The sequence below is a fragment of the Gymnodraco acuticeps genome, unplaced genomic scaffold (genome assembly GCF_902827175.1).
Source record: "Gymnodraco acuticeps unplaced genomic scaffold, fGymAcu1.1, whole genome shotgun sequence".
Lineage (NCBI taxonomy): Eukaryota > Metazoa > Chordata > Actinopteri > Perciformes > Bathydraconidae > Gymnodraco > Gymnodraco acuticeps.
In genome coordinates this window covers 495,183-507,430 of record NW_022990238.1, presented here as the reverse complement: position 1 = coordinate 507,430, position 12,248 = coordinate 495,183, and the positions used below count along the sequence as shown (strand labels likewise).

The window sequence follows — 12,248 nt, the reverse complement described above, 5'->3', positions numbered from 1 at the left end:
AAATTTTTAAGCGGCCTCCATTGTCTACCGCACAGTTTCTGTTTAGCACTGCTTGGAAAAATATGTCATGCCTAAAATGGAGGTGGCCTTGCTGGCACAGCTCAAGCAGGCTGTCTTTTGAATGCATTGCTGCACTTAGCTATTCCGTCATACTGGATGAGAGGCTGTCCTTGAGAGAACATGCATAACAGAGACAATGAACGAGAGGTCCCAAAGAGCCTGAACACGACTGGCAGAGAGAACAGCAGATTCTGAACTTCTGCACATGTTATGTTACATTTATTTTATTTAAACCAGAGAAAAATGCAATGCTTTTATTTTGTGCTTCAACGTGTTTCTTATTTTTTCTCTTCTTGGCGTTTATCTGGTGCTTATTACATCCATTTCTTCATAATAGTAGTTGACAGTTTGACAGGCAGTTGGATTGGCTGACTGATAATGTAAAACGAGGCAATGAGTGGAGTACAGCATGTTATTTAAGTCTATTTCATAACAGCACACTCTTCATAGCAAATATATGATATTTCATGAAAAAATATGTTCTGCCAACTTGTTGAGGCCGAGTGTATCTAATGTGGATGATAACATGCTGTAGTGCCAAGTGGTTTATCCCACTTAAAGTAGCAAACATCCAATAGTTTTCTTTGACATAGAGTTAGACTTATGTAAATACATTTTATAACCTCACATCTGTCCTTGAGCACATTAGAGTTTTTGAAAGTTACTTTTTAGCCCTTCAGAAATCTCAGTGACTTGTTATAATTGACCCTCGCCTTGCTTTATTTAGCATTATATTCCTTATTGATTACTGCCTAAGGGAACATAACTCAGTGGGAGGTTGTCAGGACGGCCGTGTTGCAAGAGATAACAGCAAGAGAGGGAGGAAAATAGAGTCTCACTCACTCACATAGTGGCAAAGGAGACTAATTACGTTGTATGTGGAACCTTACAGCATTTTGAGGGCTGAAAGCGGTGTTCAGAGCCTGCGGGCACAATCTCATTTTACATTCAGCTCCTTTTGTGGATCCCCATGGCTACAGGGAGCTTTCCACAGTTTTAACATCAAATGGCATTTACAAAGCAAAGGTTCTGCATATTTGCACTGGCATTTGATACTTGTGATATTTGCCTTTGGTTTGTTTGATTTGTTGTACGTCCAAATACTGCTAAAAAGTGTTAAGCCCAAAAGAGATGGAATGCATTGGTATTGATCATGTCAGATTGTCACAAAATATAAAAAAGGAAACAAATACATACATAGAAAACACTGAACATTGAAACAGAAATCAAAGCTTCTATTCATGCATGTATGTATGTGTATGTCATTCATACATGTTTGTTGTATGGGTCTCAGAGGTAATGAAACTCAACTCAGAGCTTGAGAAAAAATTCAGCTGACCATGAGGGACATCTAGTGGTCAAACATTACACTTTCGGTATATGTGTGCGATATATCGCAGTAATATAGTTAAATGTTCTATAGATTGTCTGTTGCACTGAAAATCTAATTGAAACACACAAATGCAGTGATTAAAAAACAACTCTTCAGAAACACGAAGAAAATGTGTTCGTATAAGTTAATACAAAACGTTTATACTTAATTCTAACTTTGCCTTAGTGACAAATGCAGATGAGCGGGAGTACCGTAAAACTGATGATGTGATTTGTGTTTTTATTGTATTATAGATTATTAGCCTCCAGGGAGCGCCCTTCTCTAGTATTTAGTCAATTGTCCACTTCATCTACCTGCCTACAGGAAGTGACAAACCACATGAAATCACACAGAACAAGACGAGAACAGGGCTTTCAAAATAAAAGCCTAAAACTAACAAGAAGTAACACAAACAAAATAATTAAGTGTTAACTCGTAGACCATAGTAGGAAGTACTTTTACACTATGCATTTTTGCATTTTTAGGGTAGTACTTTCTTTTATGCCACTTTATACTTCAGCTCCGTTAATTTCAGAGGGACATATTATACCTTTTACTTTGCTAGCAAACATTTACTTTGTTTGGTTACTAGTTACTGTAAAGATCAACATTTTACAAACAGACTTTATGATCAGTGTAAAAGGTATGATGCTGGGGTTAGATATTTAACTACCCAAAAGTTTATGAAACATTAAAAAACAATTTTTTAATTCTTTTAATATTTTGAAGTAATTTTGGTGATAATTCGAATTCAGGGCTTTTACTTAGGCAAGGGTAGCATTAATATTTAAAATGGTTGCACTTTACTTGCTTGCACAATGTCACAACACTTGTGATTTATAGACTGCAAACCAACACATATTGTTTAAAAAAATAAAAGGTTGCAATACAGTCTATGGGTCCATGAAACAAGAATCAACAAAAGGTTTAATTTGAAAGTATAGCCAACCGGAAAAGTGGTTGAATCTTGTATTCCGGTCTGCTTGTCCACCTTTTCCCACCTCCACGGTCCTCCTCCCTCTCTGAACTAACCTCCTACAACAAGTTTGACAGCTTAGCTTTTCCTTGCGCTCACCACAGCAGCAGTCAACCTCCTCCACTGGACTTTTCTCCCTGCTTCTCCTCAGTTGTTATACATTGTGTTGCTGTGTTTGCATTTTCCGTCGCCTGCTGGCTATGAGGAATTTCATGTGTCCGTAGTTTTGGTCACTTTTCCCTGTTGGAGCTTTTTGGGGGGGTTTGCGTCGGTGTAGTTTTTAATTTATTTTTCTTCTTTATTGGGCGTTGCGAGAGGACTTAAACATGTCGAGAAACGTGGAGGAGGTGAACAAGCTAACTGAAACTACATACAAGGTGGGTACTGCTGAGAACACAACAGGTGCGACCACGACACAGAGAAATGCCTCCAGACATCCCATGTGTAAACTCAGCTTCAGTTAACTTTTCAGTGACGTGTAACAGGTGTCTTTAACTTGTTGATTATTGAACTATTCACTAATGGAACAGGCAACGATGGGGTGAAGGGGTAAACATGGAACGAGTTTACCTTCTTTTTGGCTACAAATAGAGACGAATAAAGGCAAATGTATTCTTTATTTTTGATATAGTATGTGTTTTAAATAAGTGTCAACACTTAACACAAGTTATTTTCTTAACATGAAGGGTATTATGCTCTTTAAGGACCCCTGGTCTGAGTAATTAGTATAATCCTTCCTTATTTACATCGGTACGGATAAACTCCAGGGCTAAAACAGTTTATGCAGCTTATCAACATCTTTGCAGTTTATCAACATATTTTCCTTGAAGTTTAGAGGCTTTTATTGAATATTAGTGATTTTTAAGGAAATTAGCCGCACCCTGGGAGTGTCATTTCCTCATTAAAAGGCTGCCTGGGTTGGTCAGCATCACTTCGAGTGCTCTTATGTGTGCTCTGGCATCTGTGCCATCCAGTACAACATGAGTTTACTTTGTAAAGACAAGTGGGTGCTTTGAAAGTGAAGTGGTGTTACTTGTCTGGCACTGTTGGTTAGTTGGGAAAATGTACTTCATAACTATGATAAATGGTCTGATGCTTAATATGGAGTAGTCTATTTCCAAGCAATCATTGGGGTTAAAGTAGAATGGGAAAAAGATCATGCACAAATGAATGTGAGCCTACATGAATCAAACATCTCACACTGTAGCCAGGTCTGCTCCACAGGTGACAAAGTGAAGGTGATTTTAAGAGGCTGGAGAAGGGGAATAAAGAGACTATATTATTTTTCTCATAAGCATTTGGCCTTCTTGAAAGGCTTTTATCTGCTGGTCTCTCTCAGGACAGCCCCCACAGCTCCGTGGTGTGATGAAATGCAGGAAAAAGACTCCAGGTTTAATAATTTAGCTGGCTGTGTGTCATGTGGTAAGATTATACAGCCAGCTCCTCGGCAGCCTTCACCTCTGGCTGCCTGCTATCATCAAAACCAGCTGCGTGTTTACATGAGTGGTGCAGCACATTTTGTGTTTTCCTTGTTGCCCCAAGATTATTGTGTACATGTTTCATGTATTCTGAAATGAGGGGAAGTGAAATGTATTTTCTTAGATGACAATGTTCGCAGTTTATGTGTCACTTATTGACAAAGCTCTGAAACTGAACATGGTGAGAACTGCTGGGGTCAAGAGACCTTGTTTGCCGTGTGTGTCTTAAAGTAGATTACAAAAGTTTAATCATTTCCTGGATTCTGGTCCTTGGAGTAAACCTAAGCTAAGATCTTATTCTGATATGGCAAGGAGAAAGAATAGCTCAAATAATTACAGAGATACTAGAGTCTAAGCCATGATTACAGATAGTCCTTAATCAAGGCTGGTTCATTCTTCATGTAAAAAAACTAAATGTTATGTCGTACAAATCTTATTTTTCTTGTCTTCAAGAGGTTTTATTTCCTATTATTCTCATACTTTTATTCTTTCCCATTATTTAGTTTTCTTTGCATTTGTCAGTGTCTGTGTCATCATTACATCCCCCAAGGAGATTAGGTTATTGGTTAGGTGTGTCCGTTAGTCAGCAGGATTACGGAAAAAAAACGTCAATTACATGTTGGAGCGGATCTGACTCACAGGGCAGATATATACTTTTTCCCTTTGCATTTGGCCATGACGAACTTGTTTCCACTTTTGTCTTATATGACCTGAATGCTTACATGGTATGCATGTTCATTTTTGCCTAGAGTTCATAGGTCATAGTTCCTGATAATGATTAGTCAACAGTGTTAAACTGTGTGGTTCATTCCCCCACACATCTCATGTCACATAGCCTACGTTCAGACTGCAGATGAATCCATTTATTTTCTCAGATCTGATTTTCAAGACAGATAAATCACGTTCTGATTCGCAAGTGAAAAGATGGGATTTATGTGTCCAGGCAATACCCAACCTATCTGCATTGGTTGCTGTGGTAACAGCATCATGTGGACAGTCCCCCACCTGTTGAGTCAGTAGTGTTTCAAAATCATAAGAATTAAATCCTTTGAATGACATTATGACTAACTGTGCTTCTCTCTGTCTACACCCACAGAGTGTGATGGACCAGTTCAACCCGGGGCTGAGGAACCTCGTCAACCTGGGCAAGAACTATGAGAAATCAGTGTCCGGTGAGCATTTTTACTGCATTAAGAAACATTCACAGAAGCTTAGAGTTAAAAAATAAATAAAAATGACAAACATTCAAAGTAGCTTTAAAAAACATATGGCTGGGAGAAGAGGCCTTTTTTAGTTCAGGTTCACCAGGGCACATTTATATACCTCTGTATACTGAATATTTAGGTTGTTGTTCATGGTGTTCAACATGACTTAGGAAGCCGATATCTTATAGACAAACATTAATGATAATTTTATCAATTTTCCAGCAATGATCCAGGCGGGAAAGTTGTATTTTGATGCAATGTCTAAGATTGGGGAGAATGCTGCGGTGTCTCCTGTCTCCAGAGAACTAGGTGAGTTTCCACGTTGCCCCGTCCTCTGGCTCTTTACTGCTTCATCTAGGGGAAATCTGACTGTGGAGATACATCCTGCTTTCACTTGTTGGTATCAGGAGCATTCACTCATTTTCACTGATTCTTATAAGGAATCATATAGAGATTAACAACAAGCAATACATGCTGAATATGAAATACAATCTAGAAAATATCAAAAACCAACTGGATTTGTTTGTGGTGCAGCTTTCCAAGTCATTTGCTGCTGAAGCCTTATGAAATTATGTATTGTTGTACCTTTTTTAATTAGTATTGACATCGACAAGCCACAAGGCGCGGGGCTTACACTCAGCAGCCGTTATTCTTTGATTATCGCAGCATGATGCTTGTGATTTAATGTCCTTGTGGTAAGCTTACACACACTGTGACTTTGTTTGGTTCTCTGTTTGGTTCCAACCAACTCCCCAGGCTTCAGTTCCAAACGGCTCATTTGTAGTCCAAAGATGTCTGGCTTCCTAACTGTTTGTCACCAGTGGCACACTTTGATATAACCATTGTGTGTCTCTCAGCTCCCCTGATGATTCACAGCTAAACTGCTAATTCAATTCGGCCTCACAATGGGTAGTGCCACCTGGTGTTGTTTTGGTGTCGGTTTCCCGGCACTCTTAAAGGGATCCTCTGCCCCAGAAATGAAACATCCATCCCCTGTAGACCAAAAGGATAACAGTTCTTTTTTTTATCCTAATAAAGAACTGTGGCTTGCCAGATTTAATTCATTTTTAGCTTCAATGGATTCTATTGGTGATCCGTTTTATTGTGCATAACAATCTGAATATGAATCCACATCTCAGCTTTCTACCCCTCCATCTGTTCAGCATGTTTGAAACAGTCATTGTTTTTGTTGCTAAGACAAGAGTGTTTGCAGAATAGGTGCGCATGGACAACTGAATAAATTAGTGATTTATGCTGCAGGAGAGGTTTGAGTTTAAATGGATTTATTTCCTGGATATGCAGGTGTTTCCTAAGGTTGATATGTTGGTTTACGTTGCACACTCAAGCAAATCTCTCAAGACATTTTGCGCAATCTGTAGGAGTGACTGTATTTGTGTCTACTGTAACTCAGTATAGTCTGTAATGTCCCCAAATTGCAGTCTGACATGTTCTGCTAGTTGTTAACATAATGACATGACGGAAACACGTTGGTATGTCATCTGCACGTAATTACATATACTCAGTGTGCAGGTGGTGATGCACTTTTGCTTTCAGTCTCTGAAAAATAAATCGGGATGTCATGAAACATTGCCACCTTTTAATGGATGTTTTACCCCAAATTGCTTAATGAAAGCACATCTGTATTAACTACTCCCATGTTTTCAAACGTTGCTGTTGGTTCCTAACTTCCTACTGCAAGAGGACATTGTTTGGAGCATTGTTCAGTAAATCAAGTCCTTTGGTGGCAAGTAAAGCTTGGATAATGCTTTCTGTAATAGGAAGGGAACAGGAAATGAAGATAGGGAAACAAACAAACTGCTGATTATGATCACAGACCACCTAAGTAATAAAATAATCAACTTAAATTCAAAATAAAAACATTATACTATTCATTTGACTTTATCTGATAATAAAAACTGTAAATTATTAACAGTGGGGGTGACGTAGGCACACTGTTAGCATTACAAAACAGTTGTAATGCCATTAGCGATGATGTCAGGCTCACCTCTGACCTTTGGATACACAACACACATTAATCCCTGCATCAGAGACACACACTGGTCCCATGACAGATTTAGTTTAGTCTTAGTCATTGTGGAGGATTATGTAGAAACGGTCATCTCATCTAATCAAGCAGGCCTGTAATGCATTACTGTATAACCGGAGTTTGTCATCACATAACAAGCCAGGATGTAAGACCCGTGCCACGGTGTGGATTCCAAGACAAACATGGGAATGATAACTAAGCTGAATTTCCTGCTATAAACAATAGGTGTTTCATAAAGAATAAATAGTGTCCGCGTCTTGTTTCTGAGTGTGTTCGTGGATGTAGTGAAGCAGCCCCGTCAGAAACCTGAGCTGCAGTGACGTGAAGCCAACCAGAAACCAGATACTCTTGAGAGGCATTGGAGGACCAGTGCACCTCACCCTCCTACCTTCTTCCTTCAATTCCTTTAGTCTCCTTCCTCCTCCTCTTCCTCCTCTGCCAAGAGTTCAAATGTCAACAGCTCTTTCATTCAAGCTCTCAGGCCTCTGACTTGTTTCCTTCTCTGGTCAAACATGGCGAATGGCTTAAGATCTGAAGCACCAGGATGTTCGCTGTATTCTCTCGTTCTATCCTTCTAACTGTATCTGAGGTGAAACTGAGTGATGCTGAATATGTTGTTGGCCTCCTCAGAGAAATATGACAAGGACCCTGTAACTGCGTCTAACAGCCTGTGAGACACCCTGACCATGCAGCATTTAGTTATCCACAGGGAGTTGAATCCTATCCAATCCTGGCCATTTTTCAGCAGCAAGGGTTTGCAGATGCTTGTATAGACACCCCCACAGAAGCAAACACACACACACACACACACACACACACACTGTCCTTTGAAGGTCCTTGCCTGCTCAAATGGCATTAGGCCCACTTTACATAATCCAAACATGTTTGCATGATGTGTCAGATGGCTCCCTCCCATGCCAGGATTATTTTGGCGAAATTCAAAAACAGTGTAGGAACTGTTGACCATGCTACCAGCAAAATATTGTTCACAATATTAACTCAAAGTAAGGGCTATTTATTCACAGTTTATTTCACTGTCAGACTTTCTTTATTTTACTTTATTTAATCTACATTGTACTACGCCATCAAGATTGAAAAAATATATGTTTTATCTGTTGCAATCAACATTGTTTATATTCATACTGAGAAGGTCGAGTCTCTCCCTGTTAAACACGCCCACAGACAGATTTATTTTATCTATTGCCGTCCTATATGAAGACGTGACAGAACATGGCATGTTTTCCTGCATGATTTACGCCTTCACTAGAGGCAGGGTAAAACTGATTTGAATCGGTAAGTGGTATTCAAACAGCAATCACTGACACTGTGAGATGAACTACAGTGCATTAAGGACACACATTTACTGTAGGTGTTCTGCTGCCTACCTATGTGTAGAAACGGAGCACCTATAATAATGGTTTCTGATGATCTCCTTGCTTGCATCGTTTACCTCCGTACAATTTCACATTTTCAAACTGTATGGCTCTTCCAATCCTAATATAAGAGCAAAAAGTTACACTTAAAGTAAGTGACTTTTCAGTCAAGCTGCTAAATTGTCAGTTGCTATCTTTTGTGTGTGAGAAACCGCTGTCCCTCCAGTCATAGCGAGTGTAAAACAGCTCCAGCGTACAGCCTGTTTACAGCCTGTGCTCTGCTCTGTAGGCAGCCCGTCTGTATTGTGTGGGTTTATCTCAGCTTGGTTTTGTTAGCTAATGGCGGTGGACTGTACTGGTGTAATCCACATCGTGACACACTTTTGCCCTCACACCTTGCTCGATGGAGAAACACCTGTTGCTTGGTAACGTTTTGTACAGACGGCGACAACAATAAACTCATGAGAGTGAACTACTGGGAAAAACACGTTGATCCCTGTGACGTTAACACGTATTAGCAACTCAACACATATTGATTTAATTATTCAGACACAGTGATAATTTGATGACTCACTACTTTTTGCGTTGTACAAATAAACCAGTCTGTCAGGTATTTGACTCTTACCGAACCTGCTCACGTTTCGGAGATTACGTTGTTCTTATTGCAAGATAAGGTGACTTCCAGGTCGGATGTGTCACACATTCAGTCCTGGGTAGTAAGCCTGGCCATCTTAGTGCCACGTTTGCTTAAACCAAGCATTCTTTTAATACATCTGGTGGACTTGGATAATCATATGCCTCTATTCGTCTCACTTTCTAATTTAATGTCATAAGTATTGACGCCATATTTTTCCCTTGTAGCAATCTTTTATCTTTAATACTAACTGTATACTTATCCTGTCTCATTGTACACCTCTAAAACACACTTTCTCTCCCTTCTTATCCCAGTCACTGCTCAGTCTTTTTACTCCTGCTCTGTCAAAGGGCAGATTTAGGGGGTGATCTGTTGGCCTTTATCTGCTGAGCTGTTTGAACTGCGCTGAGTGAAGGAGGCAGTCTCGCTGCGAGGCAAGGTGGGGCAGTGAAGGTGTGGAGAGACAGAGCGGGGAAGGCCAGTGTTTACATGCTGATGAATGTACAGGACACGGTGATACATCCAACTGGCACCCTATTGGACATCTGTCATGGCAGCCACCTCTAATGAAACTACTATTATCTTTTAATATTGACAGGTTGATGTATTGAATTAGAACAGAGAGGATAACGATAGCTGTTCTCTTTTGTTAAAAAAAACCTTTCTGGGAGGCTCCTCTTAGCATCTGTTGCAACATTGGTCTACAGCATATACAAACAGGAAACCACTCGCATTAAAGTGCTGTTTAATCACAGAGCCAATGCCTCCCAGGTCTTCTCTTGGTTACAGACGCATTAGCTGTTATGTGCTTTAAAGTGTAAGCAGATGTATCTGTACTGTGGATTTTTTTAAACAAATGTCTCAAGGTTACATCACTATCAACACCCCTGTGTGCAGTGCAGCTGTACTGCTGAGGAAGGTTTTTTGTGTTGATATTTACTGTCTGTGCATGGAAAATAACTGGGAAAAGCTCAGTGCGGGAAAAAGTCACAACATCCTGTATCAAGTTTCCATTCTGAAGATTTGCACCCTGCTTTTTATATCTAAGATAACACATCATCCTGTTGACAGATAAACGTACACTTTAATACAATTCTAACTATATCTTGATCAGCGATGTACATTAAACATGTTGTTTAAAGCACTGTCTTACAAATTCTTCACTGCTTCATACGAGATAAAACCGCTTTACTTTGTTTAAAACAATGAAATCTCGATCTGTGCTATGAAAAGTGAGCAGAATAGTCTTTTCCACACATTGTTCAACTTCTGAAGGGTGTTAAACACTTCTTTATCAAAGGGACACACACACACACACACACACACACACACATATTTTCAATCTGCAAGCTCCACTATCCAGGCCAGAGAAAATATGTTAAAAACAGATACCAGTCGGCATGTAGGCCATCTGGCTCAAAGTAGAGATGCAAATGGATTTGTTGTTTGATATCATTTGATAAACTGCTAGTCTTATAACAGTGTTGAAGAGGCCCTATTATGCTTTCTGTGGTTTTCCTTTTCTTGTAATGTGTAATAGTTGTTTGTGTAAATGGTCTGCAAAGGCGACAAACCTGTCAGACTTGTAAATATAACCCAAAGTTCCCTCGAGAGGGAGTTTCTCCATTGGTCTCCTTTTGTTACTTCTGTGACATAATTACATCACTATGTAACACTCTGGCTTCTATTGACTAGCGCTCTTACACATTGTAAATGATAGACTAAGTGGCGGGACATCTCTAAGGGGTTGACCAACTAAAACCGAGCCGACCAGCTAACCGATCAGAGCAGAGTGTGGTTTCAGACAGAGGGGGAAAAGAGGTGCTGCAGCACAGGCTGTATGAGAAAAATAAAGACCTTTTTGAACATTAAAACATGTCACAGTAGAGACACAACATACAAATATGAACTTTGAAAGTGAGAATAATTTCTCCTTGTTTTTTATTTATTGTTGAATTTGTGTTTTTATGAAAAACAATTAAGAGAATTCCTTTTTTTTTGAGGATTTTTGAGGATTTGAAATCATCAAAGGACATGTGTACTGCAAAGAGGTCAAAAATATGAATTACACATTTCCATATGTTTGTGTTTCATAATCCTAATTTGATTGCCTTTTTGAGCAACATTGATCCACAGAAGGTTATGATTCGTGGCAGCCTGCCATCTGAGCTCTTGTTGAGTTGCAGAGCGGTGGGTGTTCCAGTTTTTCTGGTCCAGGCACATGTATTTATTTATATAATCTGTAGCTGCTGACAGTTGATGGTTTTTGAGGCTGCATTTGACATGCATATTTCTCAGCGATGCATTCATTCATATACAGTCTGTTTGTAGTATGTATAGTGTATGCATTGTGCTCATTGTCATTGCACATTATTGTCAGTGCCACACAATACCTTTTAGATAACATAATGTATTCTTTTCAGGGAAGCCAAACAATTGCATTACCTCTGCCCCGGCTTTCTTCAGACATGTAACCTGTCTTTCTCTCTCCCTCTCTTGTTCTCTCTGTGTTTCAGGTGTAGTGCTGATGGACATCTCAGAGGTCCACAGGAAGGTTAATCTTGAGCTGGAAGAAAATGTGAGTGTTGGATAAGTTTTTATGCACAAAATGCTTCCTTAAAAATTCCATTGTAATCTTATTCCTCCTTAACTATTGCCTCACCTAAATGTCATTAGTCAGACTCTTTGAGCCTGTTGCTTGGTGTATTCCATGACAACAGAAAGCAGTACCTCCTTAAGTTTTATAACACAGTCAGCTAGTAGCTTTCTCTCTCCTCCTCCCACCTTTTTTAGGGAGACTCTGCCTCCCCTCCCTCCCCACCTACAGTAACTCCATGGACAATACAAGAGCGTGGTTGAGGAAGGGAAACAACAGGTTTGGTTTGTAGGAGCACCTGTTGGTTTCGTTCGGAGAACAGGGGGCAGGTCTGAGCATGCCCCGGGAAAAACAGCAGCTGGAGCTGTTAGAATGTACTGCATTGAGTAGAGACTCATTTAGGTTGTTGCACGCTAACAACAGAGCTGTGCTGGATCGCTTATTCATAATTCAATTCAATTCATTTTCAACTACTTTATCGATTGAATCGTTTTTAGACATGATATA

At 39.7% G+C, this 12,248-nt stretch overlaps 1 protein-coding gene across 1 annotated transcript in view; it reads left to right on the top strand.

Annotated features, from left to right (window-relative positions):
- Positions 1–2,442: 2,442 nt before the first annotated feature.
- The window catches only part of LOC117548690 (brain-specific angiogenesis inhibitor 1-associated protein 2-like protein 1), a 33,345-nt gene continuing 23,539 nt past the window's right edge, over positions 2,443–12,248 (top strand). Inside the window, exons 1-4 of the mRNA XM_034220095.1 lie at positions 2,443–2,785; positions 4,983–5,058; positions 5,314–5,400; positions 11,662–11,723. Of these exons, the coding sequence (XP_034075986.1) occupies positions 2,735–2,785; positions 4,983–5,058; positions 5,314–5,400; positions 11,662–11,723 (276 nt within the window). The 5' untranslated portion in view covers positions 2,443–2,734. The remainder of the gene's footprint in view (positions 2,786–4,982; positions 5,059–5,313; positions 5,401–11,661; positions 11,724–12,248) is intronic.